Source organism: Diceros bicornis, chromosome 2 (genome assembly GCF_020826845.1).
Source record: "Diceros bicornis minor isolate mBicDic1 chromosome 2, mDicBic1.mat.cur, whole genome shotgun sequence".
Taxonomy (NCBI): domain Eukaryota; kingdom Metazoa; phylum Chordata; class Mammalia; order Perissodactyla; family Rhinocerotidae; genus Diceros; species Diceros bicornis.
In genome coordinates this window covers 71,100,310-71,120,863 of record NC_080741.1, presented here as the reverse complement: position 1 = coordinate 71,120,863, position 20,554 = coordinate 71,100,310, and the positions used below count along the sequence as shown (strand labels likewise).

The following is a 20,554-nucleotide window of genomic DNA, read 5'->3' as shown; positions in this document are numbered from 1 at the left end:
GCCCTAAAGCCTGATTGTCCTATATTAGAAATTAGATCTGAATTTATAAACATATATATTTATGAATTTAAAAGTCTGAAGAAGGCTGTAGATTTCAGCCACTCATACCTTTGGTTTTTCTTTTTAATGTGAGCTTTTTACCTTTTAAAAGTATAAAAAAGGTAATTGCTGTCAGTCAGTGAAATTACAAATAGAGAAAAATTAAGCTACTAATGGCGAAATTTTATAAATCAGAAATAAAAACATTCAAACTGAATACTAAAAAGCAAAGTTGATCCAAATTATATCTTTAAAGGGCTACTGGTATTTCTTTTTCAAGTATACCTGAAAAATATGAATTTAATTCACTAGAACACAAATTTTACTCAAGTATACTTTAGTTTTTCCTGGTGACTTTTTTTCTTTTTTAAAGCTACTCACTAACTAAATTCTCACTTCCATTTTGTATTTTATTGACTGCATATAAATATTAAGCACATTCTGGGGCACAGAAATAAAGAGATTGTTAACTTCTTCCTTTTATGAAATATTACATTGTTCAAATTGTTTTAATTCAAGTATCCCACTTTTATAATAAAAAGTACATTTTAAATACTTGGCCACATTTCTTAACACTCTATGCCTCATATCAATACCAAATTCAGTAATTTTAAAAATCAGCACATTTAGAAAACCTCATTCCATTAACGTGACTCTATAAAGATTTTGTACCGTTCAACTACAAATTTTTAAAAAGCAAAATCTTCAGTCACAAATAAGGATGTAATTTTATCCACAAATTCTCATACTGACCTGAACAACTTTTGAAGACTGCAATATACTAAAAAAGCAATATACTAAAAAAATTTTCTTAAAACCTTTTCTCACTTGAAACATGCCAATATTTATATCAACCTACTTATACTGTATACTCAAAAGCCTTTCTTTCAAGAGTGAATAAGTATTCCAAACTGTCTGTGCTTTAAATATGTGCTTACTAAACCTTCAAAGAGTTAACAACACTATACTCATCAAATCTAAATCAGGATCAACTGTAAGATTCTCCATTATTTTAAGAATTCTAGGACACTACTGATGTTTCAAAGACATTAATTTCACCGATATTAAAATGTGCACAAAACATATACTGATGAGGAATATTTAGCAAAGTTTTAATTCCAAAATGTCTTTTTGGGTAGGAGAGATTCTAAAGTCAAACCTTTATTTTAATAAAATTTGTAATTATGTCAAAATTTTGAGGACTATCTGGAGTTTATATATATACACAGCAGAAAAATTCGAAAGACAAAAATGTAATGCAATTTCAATTTTATTCCCATTCCCATCTAATCTAATAACCAAGCTCTCTCTATTGCACTTCATACATTATAAGGCTACTATCACTTGATACTAAAGCTTTCACCTCCCCACTCAAAATTTAAAAATAGAAATGTAGAACAAAAATAATTATTATTGGTTGGCTCCTCCTATACCTGATTAGCCTTAGGCTCAGAGCATATGGTGATTTAACAATCAACTGAAAAAAATTACTCTCTTAAGGAACTACATGTATAAAAGTTTCCCCCAGTCCTAATTTTAAAAATGAAGTTAACAAATATGGTACAGGCAAATACTGATAAAAGCAGTGAGCAAAATATTAAAGTAAGTAAAATACTTTGCTGTTAAAATAATAAATACTACAAGGGACTGTGGTTTGCTTACTCACCACTGCATCCCCAGTACCTAGCACAGTACCTGGCACAGAAAATAGGCTCAATAAGTATTTGTTCACTTAAGATAAGTGACATCTCAATAAAGATGTGAAGGAACTGAAGCAAACAACGCACAATCAGAAATTACACAAAAATTAAGTGGCAAATAGTACATAACAAAAGGAACTTCTGGGGGCCGGCCTGGTAGTATAGAGGTTAAGTGCGCACATTCCGCTTCGGCAGCCCAGGATTCGCAGGTTCAGATCCCGGGCGTGCACTGACGCACCACTTGTCAAGCCATGCTGTGGCAGCGTCCCATATAAAATAGAGGAGGATGGGCACAGATGTTAGCCCAGGGCCAATCCTCCTCAGCAAAAAGAGGCGGATTGGCAACAGATGTTAGTTCAGGACTAATCATCCTCTCTCTCTCTCTCTCTCTCTCTCTCTCTCTCTCTCTCACACACACACACACACACACACACACAAACTCAAAAGGAACTTCTGCTTTCAGAAAATTTCACACCAGCATTTTTTTACATAGAATGTCACACAGTATGCATTCAAAAGTCCCAGCCCCTTCTCCTTTCTACTTTCTTTTAAAAAAGGTACATTTAAAATATTTACTTCACAAAACTCAACATCAGAATTTTCAAGAACATATTTGCATAAACAATCCATACCTGAATTTAATCAAACATAAAAAGAGAGATGTTGAAATTCACATGTTGAAGCCCTAACCCACGATGTGATGGTATTTGTAGATGAGGTCTTTGGGAGATAACCAGGTATAGATGAGGTCATGAGGATGGGCCCTCATGATGGAATTAGCACCCTTATTAGAGGAGACACCAGAGAATGAACAAACAAACCAATCATTTCTCTCCCCACCCCATGAGCAAAGAGCAAGAAGGTGGCCATCTGCAAGCCAAGAAGAGAGCCCATGCTGGCACCATGATCTCAGACTTACAGCCTCCCTAACTGTGAGAAAATAATTTCTGTTGTTTCAGCCACCTAGTCTATGGTATTTTGTTATAGTAGCCTAAGCTAACACAGCAAGTCTACTACTTCAAAGGAACAGTGACACATGATATAATGATCAAAAAACCAAATTATGACCTCTAAGGAGCCTAGCTTGGCAGGAGACATAATGTTTATATTAAAATACCCATAATACAGAACAGAAAATAGTAAAAAAGAGAATTTAGAAATGCAAGGTTACGATCTTGTATGAAAATCTGGGAAGGCTTAGACACAAGCAAAGTTGACAAAGGATCAATACAATGTGGACTCAGGGAAACTGAAAGCAAAGAGAAAAGCAAGCTTATCTGAGACTATTCACTCACTCTCTCACACACACACACACACACACACACACACACACAGAGCTCAGATTCTGATACCAATAATATTTTCTAAAGCTATAAAAAATATTTCTTTAATAGATGAAGACAAGACTTTGATTTGTTTTTCTTCCATTTATATATTGAATCCAGCTCCTACTTTGTGCCATGTTTTTAGCAAGGCAATCTCAGCCCCCTCAAAGCATACAGAATCACAAGTAGAAACAGACTAGTTAGCAAATATCTCTAATAGAAAACGTGATCAATGCATGTCAGAAATATGGCAGGTTCTATGGAGAAAAGGGGATCTCAGAAAGCTTTTCAGTAGACTAGTACGTATTTGAATGGAGCTGTCTGAACAGTCTTAAAAGACAAGTTGAAGTTATCCCATGAGGAAGAACATCAGAGGCAATGAACAGAAAGATACTATTAGAATTTAACACTAGTTGGGGCCGGCCCTGTGGCACAGCGGTTAAGTGCGAGCGCTCCGCTGCGGCGGCCAGGGGTTTGCCAGTTCGGGTCCGGGGTGTGCACCGACGCACTGCCTGTCAGGCCATGCTGTGGCGGCGTCCCATATAAAGTAGAGGAAGATGGGCACGGATGTTAGCCCAGGGCCAGTCTTCCTCAGCAAAAAGAGGGGGACTGGCAGATGTTAGCTCAGGGCGGACCTTCCTCACAAAACAAAACAAAAAAAACAATTTAACACTAGCAAAATAAGAGCACTGCATATTCAGTGAACTGCAAGTAATTTGAGAAAGTTACAAACGGTGGCAAGAGACAAGATTGAAGGTAAAAAGAGCCCAGATCAAAAAAGAATTTTTAAAGAGGAGGACAGTGTTTGCTTTACTAATAGGAATATTAACTAATAATGTTATACAAGGAGACTTCAAAGAAAACAAGGTAGAGTGACAATACATCCCAGTTAGAACAGTCCTGGTCTACATCTGCATACCCAGGGTTCCACCCATTTTACCATTTGTACCATATTTACTGAAGTATTATTAATTACTGCATTAAAATATGCTGGTTTGGTAGACCTCTCCACTTTGTAATTCCAACTTCTGCTACAATCTTGACTGTTTGTGAAATGTATGTATAATGAACAGAGTCCTCACTTTAACGTGCAATTAAAGCTCAAAGATGACAGAAATAACCAATCTATCTTTCTCTCACCCTTTCCCGACAATGTAGCTAACACTTCCCTTTCAGCACAACATGCAGGGGATTCTCCAGTGGCCAGGGCAGCTAGCTCTATTGGAGGTAGGAGAAGTGATCAAGACTGCTGCCACTAATGTTCCACTGGTGTGTCAGCCAACTGTGTGGTGGCCTGTCAGACTTGGTCTGTGAGATACATATAGCTACCAGGCTATCTGCGAGCAGACGTCACGGGAAATTATATATTAGGCACACGAGAAGCAGTTAATGAAGACACAAAGCTAGTTATCCATCAATGAAGTGAGGAATTAAAGGTTCTCTCTTCCCTATGTATGTAAGAATGGTCCACTGAAGCTACCTAACAGATGTATTTGTAAAATAATAAGAAATACATATACACGTCTCTGCCTCTGGTTCCTAACACAGACCTTCTAAAACCCTTGAAAATAGGGATGGTAGGAGAATCTTTTGTCCTAATGTTTAGTCTTTGGCCCCAGTTCCTGGCACAGAACTCCTAAATTCCCTGGAATTCCCTGGGTGATAGAAACATCTTTTATTCTAATGAGATGACTCTTGCTGGACTCCTGGATGGGGGCTGGTCACCAGAAAGACCAAGTCATGATTAGAAGCTTGAAACTTTCAGCCCTACCCCCTCCCATTCTCCAGAGAAGGGAGAGGAGCTAAAAGCAGAGTTAATAATCAACCATGCCTACATGATGAAGCCTCCACAAAAATCTGTAAACTATGGAGTTTGGTGAGCTTCCACGTTGGTAAATAAGAATGCATTCACATGCTGGGAGGGTGGTGCACCCCAAACTCCACGAGGACAGAAGCTTCTGTGCTCAGGACCCTTCTAGACCTCGCCCTACGTGTCTCTTCATCTGGCTGTTCATTGGTATCCTCTAATATCCTGTGTAACAAATTAGTAACCTAGTAAGGAAACTATTTTCCTGAGTTCTGTAAACCACTCCAGCAAATTAATGGAGCCCGAGCAGGGGGGTGATGGAAATATCTGATATTTCGTCTACTGTTCAGAACTGAACTGAATTGTAGGACACTTAGCTGGTGTCAAAGAACTGCTTGGTGTGGGAGAAAAACCCACACATCTAGCGCCAGAAGTGTTATATGAGAGACAAAGTTTTCCTAGACAATATTTGATTAGATAAAAGGCAAAACATCTGGGACTTTCATCTTTACTGAAAATCAGGAAAGAGAACACATAATTAGACTATGAATCTCTAACAAGTAGTATTTATTTCTCAAAATTAGACTTTTCTAAGTTTCTCAAATAGAATTCTCAAAGGCAAAACTAGATGCCTTGGTTAAAGACCTTAATGGTCTTATTATATCCATCACTGTTTTTATTTCACAGGTCACAGAACAAAACTATAAGACACTTTTTAAAGTTTAATGTATGCTTTTTCCTATGAAGTAGAATCTTTCAACCTCGGCACTTTTGACATTTTGGATCTGATAATCTATTCTTGGGGGCTGTCCTGTGCACTACAGGACATTTAGCAGCCTCCCTGGCCTCCACCCACTAGACACCAGCAGCATTCCCCCACTTGTAACAACCAAAAATGTCTCCAGACATTGTCACCCCTGGCTGAGAACCACTGCTATGAAGGATTGAAAAGAAAGGTGAACAGAAATATTACAGCATTAAATGCAAATTTGAAGAAAAATCCCACACCTCAAAAGTCTTACACATCTTCAATTACTTTTACTTTCAATTTATTGCCAAGTCTTACTAGCTTAAGTAGACAACATAGGTCACATTAATATTTTGCTAACATTTAAATAAAAGTATGCATTTATTCAAAACTAATTTTAAGATAGTAGAGAACAATCTGAAGATATGTCCATTTTTGCAGGTGGTATTTTCAATCCTTCTACTTGAGTAGGACTTGATGACATTTCTGAGATCTCAGAGTGCTCTCAGTATTCAGTCAACCTAAGAGCAGAACGTAATTTTTTCCCTCAAACTCACTCATTTGTTTTGGCCTATTTACAAATAAATAGGCCAGGACTAGATTGAGGGAAAAAAAATTACAAGGACAAAATTTCAAATACAGTCATAAAAATTAAAAGGCATTGCTCACTCTTTGTATTTCAAGTCTCTTTTACTGATAAAATACGACTACTTTTCTTTGGAATGTGATTGAAAAGACACATATGCCAGAAATAACAGTTCAATCCATCAATCATTACAGACTATCCTTTGCTATGTAGTTGTGACCATCTTTTTAAAACAACTTGCTGCTTGAGATTGTTTTAAAGTCAAATTATTCCTAATACAACAAAAGTACAATTTATTTAGAAGTAAAGTTATCAAGCTACTTTATTATTTTTATCATAAAAATCTAGTAAAAAACCGAAAAAGGAACAAAGCATACCTTAATAAGTGAGGAACACAGAAAATTACAAATTGCAATAAACAAATGAACAGATGCTGGCACAAAATAAAAGGAAGCAAAATTAAAAAGAGACACCATTTTTCATCTACCAGATTTTCAGATTTAAAAGCCTAATAATGCTTAGTGCTGACATTTGGTACAGGGATAACTTGCACACCCTGTTGGTATAAGCATATGTTGAAAAAAAATTTTTGGAAGGCCAACTGACAATATCTGTCAAGATAATAATGCACATAAACTTCAACCAATAAATTCCATTCTTGCAATGTACCCACATAAATGTGTTCACTTCCTGGGCAAAAAAAGAGGAGGATTGGCACTGGATGTTAGCTCAGGGCTGATCTTCCTCACACACACACACAAAAAGGTACCTCATGTTCCCTCCCAGAGATACACAATAGTGCAAAAATTACAAATTGCACTTGAAAGACTTCTTACAACTCTCAAATTTCAAACACTTCTAAAGCATATATTTTCTCCAATTTCACCACCTGTAAATGGGAATATTACCACCTACCTCCCAATATCGCAAGGATAAGATTTTTGGTTGACTGAGAATAACAAATCCAAGATGCAGACATTAAAGAGAAAGCTAGGCTCACACACTTTCAGCTAAAATACATACATCAGTCTCATCAAATATATGCTTCAAATTTACACCTCTACAAAATTACAATTACTGTAAGTTTTCAGCCTTTGAGGTCACTAGAAAATAGTCAAAATTACAAATGTTAAGGGTACATCAAGTCATCTACCTTATTGACCCCTTCAGTACCTCCTAACATAGTTTTCTTAAATCGCAAACCACCACACCCAACCTATGTATACTTGCCATAATCTCCTTCCCCAGGAAACTATCTATGGTGTCAGTGCTTAGACGGTCATATTATGATGTGCCACAAGGAAAAGAAGGCTGGACAGGTACATGAGGTAAGGCTCAGGTAAGCAGCATGAAAGGTTCAGAAATAAGAGTGTTTATTATTTAACTGCTACCAAATGCATAGCTTCAAATTCTAATAGAGGCTTTGAAAGGATTCTGAGACTGCTACAGTAAAGAGGAGAGATGTGAGAAGACAACTGAACAAGGGACAAGTGGTATAATATAAAGTACAAGTGATGCGAGGGTCTGAAATCAGAAGGCCTGAGTTTAAATCCCAATTCTGTCACTTACCAGCTGCACAATCTTGGGCAAATTATTTAAGTTCTGTAAGCCTCAGTATCCTCCCTTTTAAAAAGGAGAGACACCTACTTCAGAGAGTAATTGTAAAGATTAAATTAGGATAGGCATATAAAACATTTGATAGAACCTGGCACAAAATAAATGTTCATTAAATGTTTGCCTTTTAGGAAGAAGGGCGATAACTCAAAACAGAAGTTCCTTTGTGAAAACTTTAATCCCTTAAAGGTAAATCACAATTTCAGGTTCACTATTTTAAAATCAATCCAAGTCTCTGGCAAGGTAGGAGTACTGAGAAGCAATACATACAAGAAATAAGATTAGAAAAATAAAATTTAAAAAGGGTCAAAAATACTTAAGAGGTACCAGCCCGTTCACGGAGCCTAGACAAATCACAGGGAGATGGGAAGAGAAAGTACAATGTACTGCATGTCTGTGCGTCTGAGTCAGATCTCATTACAGGAAATAAGGAAAATAAAATAACTGAAGCAAAGTTGTGGCAAGCAAAACGAATGGTTAACTCAGTCATAAGTACAAAGAAGCTTGATGAGACTTAGAAAAGTATTGGGCCTGTGTTTTCATTCTTAGAACTTCATTTCAATAAGCTGCAAAACTTTTAAGTTATCAAAATTGGTATTAAAAAATGTTATTTTTACTACTAATAATTTTTATTTTTCATATCACAGTGTATAAACAAAATAAGGAATCTAAGATTTATTGAATGCCTGCTATTTCACAAAAATTCTGTGAAATAAGTGTTGCTATTCACCTTTTCAGCAGGAGAGCTGAGGAAAAGAGGGCTTAGGTAACTAACTGGTTCCATCATGGTCATTCAAATAGGTTATAATAAAACTAGAATTTTAACCAGGACTGTCTTCTAAGCTAGGGTCAAGCAGACTATAATCACAGAGGCAAGAGATATCCTGACATATACAGCTCCAAGTGCATCTTCACTCCACCTTAGAGCCTCTCAATAAAGCTTTTTCCCCCTACAAAGTCAAACTGCTAAGTGATAAAAAAACCCCTACTTGTACTATCACATATATGGCACATTTCAAAAAAGCACTGGGGGCACTATTACTATTCTTTTATAGTATTACTAATTTCAGACTTAAGTTAGCTATTATTCACTTTACATTCAATCACATAAATTCTCAATAAAATTCAATGTATTTGGCAGGAATGGAGTTTGGAGAGTGGTTACAGAAGTGCCTATACAACGCAGATTCCATACAAGCAGTGCCAAACCCAGGCAGCTGGATATACAAACAGGATTGCTGTGGGTGAAACCAGAAAGAGCCAAGACAAGCAACTGAACACATCTGAGGACCTCTCCAAAATGAAGACCTAAAATACATTTCTCAGATTCATTAGGTATCTTTAAAGTATAATGCTTTCACAGGCATATATATTAAATAACAGCCATCATTCGTCTCTTCAAGCGTCTATACTCATGTTTTAGTCTTTGATTAGATTTAAGTTTTTTGGCTACTGACGCTCAAACTTGATTTAGGTAGACACATACACACACACACCTCCACTCACCTCAGTAATAAACTCCCACATCAGAAGGGTGAGAAAGCTACAGTCCACAAAACAGAGGGAAACCATAGTAAATTCTGGACCATAAATTCCTTATCTTCTTACTAATGAGATGTTCTGAAGCAACATGAAGTTTTTAACAGACTTCAATAATAGTCCATAAGCACTAGGAACTCATCCGTTCATTGGCAGGCACAAAGAGGATTCTGGATGTAGATAAAACCACACATATGTATTCAGATAACACTAAGATAGCCATTCTGGGAACCTCTTCGTGACTCTAAAGAGTTAAATGGTAACAGTGACTGCTATTTCTCATCCAGGTCAAGACAACTGATTCTCAATTTTTTTTTACTGTCTCCAAACCATTCACCTATGTAACAAACTTCCAACAGTTACCACCTTTCACTACAAGCAGACATTTTAACATCAGCCACTATCACCACGCCCTGTTCTCCACCCTTAATCACTACTGCTGCAATACCACCCCCAGGTAATACTGTTACAACAAAGAGACTCCCATAAGCTTTTCAAGCTGGAAGGAACCTTGGACATCATCTATAACAAGCCCCTCATTTAGTATCTGGGGAAACTGTGGCTCATAGTAATTTAAGTGATTTAAATAATGGAGACAAAAATAATTAGTTATAGTAGCTTCCCTTTGGGAGGGGAAGGGAGTCACTCACCATGTGCCAGTGACTGTCTTAAGCACTGTATATGGATAAACTCACTGAATCCTGACAACATCCCCTGAGATAGATTTACTTTACTATCCATAGTTTACAGATGAGGAAATTAAGAAAAAGTCAGCCTTAGTCACATGGTAACTAAGTGGTAGAGGTGGGAATTCAAACCCAGGTCTCCCTTGTGCTCTCCTGACCCTCAAACCAGAGCTCTTTCCACAAGATTAAGTACCTCAGATTTATTTCTTCACCCAAATTCACTCTATTTATGCCCAACATATAGACAGTTCTAATTTTTACTTTCTCCCAAATTTTAATATCTATAGCTATATACTCTCATTTATTCAAGTCCTCACAATAGCTGAGGCAACCATACAGTATAAACCCCATTTTTCAAGTGAGGAAACAAGCTCACAAATAATTTGCTCAAATTCACATACAAGCTGCCAAGCTAAATTCAGAACTCAAGCCAGGCTCCTTCCAAGTATGACATTACCACATGCTAACTCTCATGAAATTAGGGGACTAGCCGACTACTAGTAAAAATCTGGACTGAACATGAAAACTATGAGCTCACTTAGGCACCAAAGAGATGGAAGATTCGAAGTTAACTCTAGTTAGCAAACAAAGTTGGCACGTGTCTAACTTTCAGTGCATCATTCAGTAGATTTTGCGCAGTGTACATCAGGTTTAAAGCATGATGTGATTAAAGAAATAAAAACTACAATTTTCTTCATGTTCATACCTTAATCATTGCAGTTTCTGGAATATTTAAACCGAAAAGGGCATCCATTTAACTAATATTTAGTGAAAATCTACTGTGCTTCCCATGTACCACTGCAATGATGGTACATGAGAGGACCTTAGGTGGCACATGGATAATTCATATTTATTACATATTTTAGTATAGATTTTAAAGTGACAGACATAACTAATGCAGCAAACCAATGATTTCAGATCTTATTTTTTTCACAACAAGATTAAGGAAAAAAACTAATATACTGATTATATTTCTGGGGAGGGACAAACTGAGGGCTTGACTTCATCTGTAATATTTTTCAATTTTAAAAAAATCTGGGGCCGGCCCGGTGGCTTAGCGGTTAAGTGCAAGCGCTCCGCTGTTGGTGGCCCGGGTTCGGATCCCGGGCGTGCACCGACGCACCGCCTCTCTGGCCATGCTGAGGCCACGTCCCACATACAGCAACTAGAAGGATGTGCAGCTATGACATACAACTATCTACTGGGGCTTTTGGGGGAAAATAAATAAATAAATAAAATCTTAAAAAAAAAAAAATCTGAAGAAAAAAAGTAAGCCAAGCTAAAAGAGAGTATTAAGTAAATAACTGTACAGATGTTATAAAGATGTGGCAAAAATCATGAAGGTAGTATGTGAGACTGACATTTTAGAAACAACGTTCAAATATTCAATAAATACTATGTTAGACAAAACAAAATTCCCTCCTTTAAGAAACCCACAGAAGGATCTAACAGTTTCATGGGCTTAAGGAGATTTTATTTATAATAATGCAGGTCTTAGCTGTTGATAACTACTTTTAAGTAATCTAACTTTTATTTTCTTACTAGTATGTCAAAATTGCTGAATACAAAAAACTTGAAACTGCAGAGAGAAAAAAAAAGTAGACTCAACATAAGCAGTATAAACACAGTAACAAATACTATTTATTGAGCATTTACCATTTACCAAGCACTGTGCTAAGTTTTCCATGTACTACCTACCCATACTACGAGGTATTACTATTCCCATTTTATAGATGAGGAAACTAACTTAACAGGGACTGACTTAAGTTTTCCTAAAAAGTGAAATTCTGAGAAGATGGCAGTGGTGCTAGAGTTTGTCATCTCTCCAAAATCCTGTACATTAGACATAACTAGACAGCAAAACCAAAAACCAATGAACAAAAACATTTACAACAAAACTAGCTGACAAGGTAATCTGATAAACCCCAAAAATAAGTGAGGAAAAACTGACAGTCACGTGACCTGTACATTATCAGGATCTGTGCAAGAGAAGGCAGAGATAAGTCATGGTGCACCTGAAGGGCCTAGGAATAGGAGAATCACAAAATAGCCAACAGGTATTCACTAGAAATTATGCCAGGCTATTTTGAGAACAGCAGTTGTAACTAAGCTGGGATGTGCCCACTCCAGTAGTGAGTGAGTAGAAGGGCTCTGCAGTGAAAGCTGAAAGGGAGAAGTAGTCTTGCTCCCATGAGCTCCTGAAAGTGACCTACCAGAGCTCCCAGCCAGAGGTGACCCCACAATGAGGAGAACAGGACAACAGAGATGAAAGAAAGACAAGGTTCAAATAAAAGTAGGAGTGGAGGGGCTGACCTGGTGGCGCAGCAGTTAAGTGCGCGCGCTCTGCTTCGGCGGCCCGGGGTTCACAGGTTTGGATCCCGGGCGCACACCAACACACCACATGTCAACCCATGCTGTGGCAGCATCCCATATAAAATAGAGGAAAACGGGCACGGATGTTAGCCCAGGGCCAATCTTCCTCAGCAAAAAGGGGAGGATTGGCATCAGATGTTAGCTTAGCGCAAATCTTCCTCTCTCTCTCTCTCTCTCTCTCTCTCTCTCTCAGACACACACACACACACACACAAAGTAGGAGTGGAGAACAGAGCCTAGAAATTTCAGACAGCAAGCTGCCATGTTCTTTAAACACTTTACAGAAACAATGAGAGCTCTGTGAACCATGCCTCCTCAAAATTCAGAAAAACTAATTTCATGTAAAAATGCACAACAAAATATCAAGGTCAAATCCAACATGAAGTTATTACAAGAAAAAAGGAGAACAGGGAGCAGAATAACATCCTTACAGGCAATCAAAGGAAGCTAGAAAGACTTGTTCAAAAACAGATCAAAACTGTATGATACTATTTCAAAATGAGCTAAAGACACTGAGAAAAATGATACAAATCAGAATTAGAGAAACTCAGAAAATGGAGGGAATTCAGCAAAGAATTAGAAATAAAAGAAATAATTACTTTAGGAAATGACTAAACTACAAAGTACACAAGAACAAAATGAACACCACAGATAATGCAGTAAGAATCCTTCAAAGAAGGAAATTTTCTAAAATTGAAGTAGAATTAAATTAAAAATTTCACTTTGAAAGACACCGTTGAGAATGAAAAAACAAGTTACACGGTGGTAGCAAGTATTTGCAAATCATGTGTCATATAAAGGACCTGTACCCAAAATACATAAAGAACTCTCAAAACACGATAAGAAAACCCAATTTTAAAACAGGCAGGGGCTGGCCCTGTGGCACAGCGGTTAAGTGCGCAAGCTCTGCTGCTGGTGGCCCGGGTTTGGATCCCGGGCGTGCACGGATGCAGTGTTTGTCAGGCCAGGCTGTGGCGGTGTCCCATATAAAGTGGAGGAAGATAGGCACAGATGTTAGCCCAGGGCCAGTCTTGCTCAGCAAAAAGAGGAGGATTGGCATGGATGTTAACTCAGGGCTGATCTTCCTCACACACATACACACAAAAAGTGGAAAAAAACCACATTAAAACGGGCAAAGATTTGAACAATTTACCAAAGAACATATATGTTTAGCAAATAAACACATGGAAGGATGCTCAACATCACTAGTCATTAGGGAAATACAAAGTAAAACCACTATGCAATAAGCATCTATTAGAATGGCTAAAGTGAAAAAGATTGGCCATACTAAGTGCTGAAAAGAATGTGGAGAAACTGAACTCAACCCCCATAATGCTGGTGGGAATGCCAACTGGTACAATCACTCTGGAAAAGTCTGGCAGTTTCTCAAGAAGTTAACCTTACATCTACAATATGATCCAGCCATTCCACTCCTAGGTTTTTATCCAAAAGAAAAGAATGCAGGTGTCCACACAAAGACTTGTACACACAATTTTCATACTTGCTTTTAAATACAAAAAGCTAGAAATTACCCAAATGTCCACCAACAGGTGAATGTATAAAAAAATTGTAGGATTTCCATATAATACTACTCAGAAATAAAAAGGAATGAACTGCTGATAACCATAACAACATGGATCAATCTCAAATAATTATATTGAGTAAAAGAAGCCAAATAAATACTGTATGATTCCATTTATATAAAATTCTAGAACATGGAAACTAATCTAGAGACAAAAAACAGATCATTGGGGAGAGGAGCACACACAAAGAGGAAAGATTACAAAGGGGCACGAAGAAACTGGGAGTAATGGATATGTTCACAATCTTGAGTGTAGTGATAGTTTCGTGAGTATAGATGTCAAAACTTAGCCAACTATACCTATTCAATAAATGAAGTTGACTGTATGTCAATTATACCTAAATAAAGCTGTTTTTTAAAAACAGGAATGAAGAAAAAGAATTCAGGACAAAATAACAAATACTGAAGATGTGTGAGTTGATGCAACATAGGAGTCCCTGAAACAGAAAACCAAAGGAAATAATTCAAAAATCACTTTCCTGAAATTAAAACAAAAAAAATTTTTAACATACATACTGAAAGAGCACATCACCTACCTGAGTATACTGATTCAAAATCCCAAACACTAAGATATAGTCTAGAAAAATTACCGCACTTCAAAGAAAAAGAAAAAATCCTTTGGGAAGCTAGGCAAAAAGAGTAGGTGGTTTATAAGGTAAAGAAAATTAGATTATCATCCGATTTTTGCCAGTAACTCTTTAAACTGGGGAAAACAATGGAATTAACATATTTAAGCTACTCAAGGACAAAAAATGTGAACCAAAGATTTTATTTCCAGTCAAACTGACCTTCAAGAACAAAGGTCACAAACTGTTAACATACAAGAATTCAGGAAGTATTGTTCCCATGAGCTCTGCCTGAAAAATCTACCAGAGCATGACCTTCAGACAACCAAACTGACTAGAGACACTGACATAAGGCCTGGTGGCGAGCATTAAATATATAGCTACTGTAAAACTAGAGTAAATGACGGTTAAAAAGGAAACTTACGTAACAGCTACATGTTCAGATAATATAGACACAACTACTTTTTTTTTAATGGGGGCTAGAAATTGGGAGAGTATATGTAAAAATTTTTTAATGTTCTTAGTAATTATATTGGTGGTATTATTCTTAGACTCTTTGGTGTGTAATGTTAAATATAGTCAGAAAATATGAGATATCCTAACTCTACTATCCCCTATGTCATTGAGGACCAGGATTTTTTGGTGTGGAAGAAGTAAAACATCCCGTAGTCCTGATTTTGACCTGGAAGTATAAGTATGAATCACCAAGTATTTTATCTAGTCCCGTCCACTCAAGAGGCTAAAAGCAATGACCAACTCAGTAATAATAAGCATCTCTAGCACCCAGGTTGTAGTCTTTAAAAACCATTTCCCACTAAAAGGAAGACAGGGTTTCTTGAGAAATGGCTGATTCCAGGTATGGGGCAGGAAATGAGCTTAGAGCATGTTCTTAGACCAGACAGTAAGGATGCTATCAAAGACTACTGGGGTCAAGTCAAAAGGACTCTGGAATCAACTGGAACAGGTTCCCAAAGGCCAAAGATGGGAGAAACTGACCATCAAAAGAATTAGCACAACTAAAACCCATCAAATATGTTTAAATCCATGACTAAAATCCATCAAATGTTTATGACTGAAACCCACCACATGTTTCCGTTCATTCAGCACATAATATATACTTGGCATTAAGTTAGGAACTGTTACCTTCAGAGAAGGGTTGCTCAAAGAAATGTCCCATTTTCAGGAGAAACTAACCTTTTCAACATAAATATTTTTCTCAAGTGGCCCAAAACAACTAATTTGGGGATCATTAGACGGATAGCTATGTCTCTCTTCATAACCATTTGGTACCCTGTGTCTTGGCATCTTTCCCAACTTCCTAAAATAGATATTTACAGGTAATTTCGAAAAGACTAAGAAGGAAAACTGCTCCAATGCTGTTAATTTTCCTACAACCTCCTCCTCATTAAGAACCTAAACTTACAATTCCAAAATCTCTCTCAAGTTAAAAACACAAGTGTCAAATTTTTTTAAATGGAAAATAAATATCCTAGACATACTTCTTCTGTTAATGACTTCTTGCTATAATGTATCAATGAAAATAAAAACAGAATGGAATTCTTATCTTAAGCAACTCATCCATCCTAAAACAAAGATATCTGACTTTTCCTTTAGACTTGCATTCTCTTGTTACAATCTTAGAAGTTAGAGCTCAGTTTAGCCATATTAGAGCTCAGTTTAGCCATAAACGCATGACAAAAACTCAACAAATTTCAGTATCACAAGTTAAGACATGCCCATTTTGATTTAAAAAAAAAAAAAAAAACCACAAAAGGGGCTGCCCCGGTGGCGTAGTGGTTAAGCTCATGCGCTCCACTTCAGCAGCCCAGGGTTCACAGATTCGGATCCCAGGCACAGACCTATGCACCGCTTATCAAGCCATGCTGTGGCAGGCATCCCACATATAAAGTAGAGGAAGATGGGCACGGATGTTAGCCCAGGGCCAATCTCCCTCAGTAAAAAAAGAGGAAGATTGCAACAGATGTTAGCTCAAGGCTAATCTTCCTCACCAAAAAAACCCCAAAACCCAAAAACACAACCAAAGCTAAATAAAGCTAAATGTATAAACACCAGCTGCTTGAATGAGAAATTAAAAAATATTTTCCAAACTCCGTAAAGAATCTACCACCACCAATCATTTTAATACAAAACATTTGAAATAAAATGGACAAGCACCTAACCGGAGGGAGGAGGAGCTAGTTTAAGTTCTCTATCAGGATAAAATAACTTCCCAGAAACATCAGGTTAAATTTCCCTAGCCACTTGGTGATCCAGTTAGACAGAATTTTAAAAAGCTTTCTTTTGGAAACTTTCAACTATTTATACATTTATAGACAATATATTTCATCATAAAGGAAAGGCAGTTTATACAGACCTGATAAGCTAAATAAGAGAAGAGCTTTTAAGTATCTATCCCCAGATAGTTTAATATAATTTTATGTATCCAAAATTCTGAAAGTAAAATGCTTTTCCTCTTGATATTCTTGAGAGGGGTAAGTTTGGACCAACTAGCATTTCAAAAGAAATAGTGGCAATCTAAGCATTTATGATTTAGGAATTATTTTTGAAAGCTGGCATCTAGTCATTTTTAAGCTTATTTACATAAATACCAGTTATTTTGCATCAATTTTTAAAAATCAAGATGTTCTAAGAGACTATAATTCAGAGGCAAAAATGACTTTTTTCCCCCTAAAGGGTTCCATTTTTAAAATGTAATAAATATAAGATTGAACAGATCACAGTCACATTCTCAAGTTGACTGGTAATCTTAATAATGCATTAAGGAAGTTCAGCTTGTCTACACGACCATTAAATAAGTTTTTTTTCCTTTCTAAAATTAGGCTAATTATTAGAAGGCTACATTACAACCATAAGCAAATCTTGTGAGAAATGAACATTTGCTAATAGTGAAAGAAAGTATACATCACTTGCTGAAGCTTCCACTCTTATATTGGGCCTCAAAATGAATTTTAAAATAGGCAAGAAGTAGGGGAGCCAAAAGGAAGCCCACTTATTAACACCGCAGCCAAAGAAACCTTTCCCCTTCCTGCTCCGCACTCGCACTCCGTACCCAAAGAAAAGACTAAAAGGAAGTTACCAAATCTGCACTGCTCTCTACAAATCAACTTAGCCAAAGTGTGAAAACAGCTCCTGCCACACAAACTACTCACATATCAAACTGGAACGTTCTTTTGAAAACAGTCCTAACTTCATAGTATAAGTTTCAAATTCACAACACTTGGAAACAAGCCTAACAAAATGCTGAGCACATGTAACAAGTTAGCTATCCTAGAAAGTTTACAGGACAGTCAAAACTGTAGCATCTGGAATTTGTCAGATAATCACCCTGAGTCCTCAAGAGAATAAACAGAAGTGACACTTCAAACACCCACATACATAAATATGACAACAAAGGGCTGGATACAGGACAATATGAGAAAATACCGGCAACAAAAGAATCTGAAACAGAATCAAAGCCACAAAATTCTGGGAATAAGCCTGTTATGGCCAAAAAGGGTTATAATGGGAGTAGGCATTCTTCCTTTCTCCGGCTCTTTTAGACCAGTAACTTCTAAAAGTACCAAGGCTTAGCTATAAAGAAAAACTTAACAAATTTTAAAAATTCATTACAGAGCATGCATAAAGTAAATAAAGTGTATGCACTTAGTAAATGTTTTAAATGACTGAACTGAACTTGTACAGTTCAGCTAGATGGATTCTTCAATTCTTCTGAAAAACACTTTTTTCCCTTTCCTAAGCAATTCTGAATGATACATAGGTCTATAACAACGAATACATGTTTTCAACTCACATTGTTTCTCCAGTCTTGGCTACATGACAAAGAAACTGATCCAGGACCGGACAAACTTCCTTTTTCCCTCTCTTCTCAAAATCTAGATAAGAGAAGAAAGAAAAGTTATCAGTATTTCTCAAAGTCCATCGACCATCTCCAATGCCCTCTACAAACAAACTTTCCTCCCAGTCCTTCCTCACATTAACAATAAAAAAAAAAAATTAGCCTCTCAACCAAATAACCACCTTGACTCTCCCAAATTCAACTTCCAACATGTCACCCTCTTCACAGGTAACAAGAATCCTCCTAAAGGGGGCACTCAACTTCTCCACAAACCATCCTTAAGGCAGTGTTTCTCAAAGTGCAGTCCGGGGGCACACCAGCATCAGATTCACCCGGGAAGCTGGTTAAAAAACTAATCCCAGGCCCCCACCCCCACAAATTGTTTATCTAAGGAAGGTTCATAAATCTGCGTTTAAGAAACACCAGCTACCGCCTGTAGCCGTCCCCAAATGACTCTGGATGTCAAAACACAATTCTCGAAACGCTGAAACCACGCTATTCTAAGTTTGAGAACGCTGTTCCCAAGCCTGTTGCTTAGAAGGCGACCGATCAAGAGCAGCGAGGGCGACCACTTAGAAGGAGGGCGCGTGGAAAGATGACTTCAGAAGCCCCGCAAAACGCTTCCCGAGACACTTCAAAGTTGCTCTGCCGCCCCCTCCGCCCCCGACCTTTTACTTTTTTCTCTCCCCCCGACGCCTGGCGGGCGGGGGCCTGCCGGGGAACCGAGCCCGCCGGGGAGCGGGCTGCGGGCCCGAGACCTGCACCCGGAGGGGTGGGAGAGGGGCTGGGGCCCCGGCGAGAGCGTCCCCGGCTCCCCTCCCCCAGCCCAGACGCCGGCGGCCGACACAAAGCCCAGAGCGGGGCGGGAGGGAGCTGCCCACAGGGCTCCCCGCCCCTGGGGAGGCGGGAGGGGGGATGGGAGCCGGGGAAGCGCGCCGCCCGCGCCCGGCCCCGGCCTTCGGAGGCACCCGCCCCGAAGGGAGAGGGGAGAGGGCCGCGCGGGGTGGAGAAAGGGAGAGGGGGCAGCTACCCCCACCTTTCAGCGCCTCCTGCAGCCTCTCGACGTCCATGGCTTCCCGGAGTCCCTCGCAGCCTCCGCCTCCCTCCGCGGGTCTCCCGGGCACCGGAACGCCTCCCCCCACCCCCCCGACGCCCTCCCCCTCCCTCGCACACACTCCGTCACGCAGGCGACCGGGGGGGGCACCGAAGGGAGCCGGGGGAAGCGAGCGAGAGAGAGCGAGACCGAGAGAGCGAGCACCTCCCCGAGCCGCTACCACCAGCCCTCCAACATGGCGCCCGGCACGTCACCGCGCGCACGCTCCCCGCCGCCGTCCTCGCGCCCGCCGCGCGCCCCGACCCGGAGCCCGAGAGCGCGTGCGCGGCGGAGGCGTGCCCCTAGGGCCGACCGAGACTCGGCAGGCGCCGGCCGCTCCCTTGCTGGTGGCCGCTCCCTTGCTGGTGGCCGCCGCCGTGCCTGCGCGGTGCTGGAGACCGAGTCGTCAAGGCAAGGGGCTGGAGGTAGACCCCTGGCTTTGAGTGCCTGTTTTTTGCTGGCTGTGTGACCTTGAGCAATTTACTGAGCCTCTCTGAGCCTTAATTTCCCCATCTCTACAATCTAGTACCGACCACCCTGTTAGTTGCTGTGAGAATTAAATGAGCGTGTGTACACACAGCGGTCCGAGTGTGCGTAAACAAACAGTCGGTATTACTAACAATCGAAACAAGAATACCTCCCTGCCTGAACCCAGCGTTCGTCACTGACTCACCCTTGAAGAGAAGCAATGCATACAGCAAAGGGATTAAAAGCTTAGGGATTGGACCCAGCTAGATTCAAAGCCCAACTCAACTATTTACTCTCTGTGTGACCCTGGACTAGTTATTTAAACTCATGGAGCCTCAGTTTTCTCATCTACAAAGTGGGGATTTGTAAAACAGCCGTGAGGCTTGAGTGAAATGGAGAATATGAAGCATTTAGCACACTGTCTGATACAGCGCCACAGGTGACAGGATGGCCTTAAACAAGCCCGGGCAGGGTTCTCATCTGCTGTATGCTGGGTCACTCGGAGTCGGAGTCGATTCCACGGCACTAACGACAACTAGAACTTGTAAGCACTCAGTTAGCGTGGCTGTTGT

At 39.2% G+C, this 20,554-nt stretch overlaps 1 protein-coding gene across 3 annotated transcripts in view; it reads right to left on the bottom strand.

The window, feature by feature from the left end:
• The window catches only part of LOC131418651 (serine/threonine-protein phosphatase 4 regulatory subunit 2), a 62,018-nt gene extending 42,316 nt beyond the window's left edge, over nucleotides 1-19,702 (bottom strand). Inside the window, exons 1-2 of one of the 3 annotated variants that reach the window (XM_058563176.1) lie at nucleotides 19,458-19,702; nucleotides 18,377-18,458 (exon numbers count right to left, since the gene is read on the bottom strand). In XM_058563176.1, coding sequence (XP_058419159.1) covers nucleotides 18,377-18,458; nucleotides 19,458-19,491 — 116 coding nt within the window. In that variant the 5' untranslated portion in view covers nucleotides 19,492-19,702. Of the gene's footprint in view, nucleotides 1-18,376; nucleotides 18,459-18,603; nucleotides 18,801-18,851; nucleotides 18,921-19,457 lie in introns of those variants that run through there. The other 2 variants (XM_058563191.1, XM_058563184.1) reach the window with 2 other exon arrangements.
• Nucleotides 19,703-20,554: the final 852 nt, after the last annotated feature.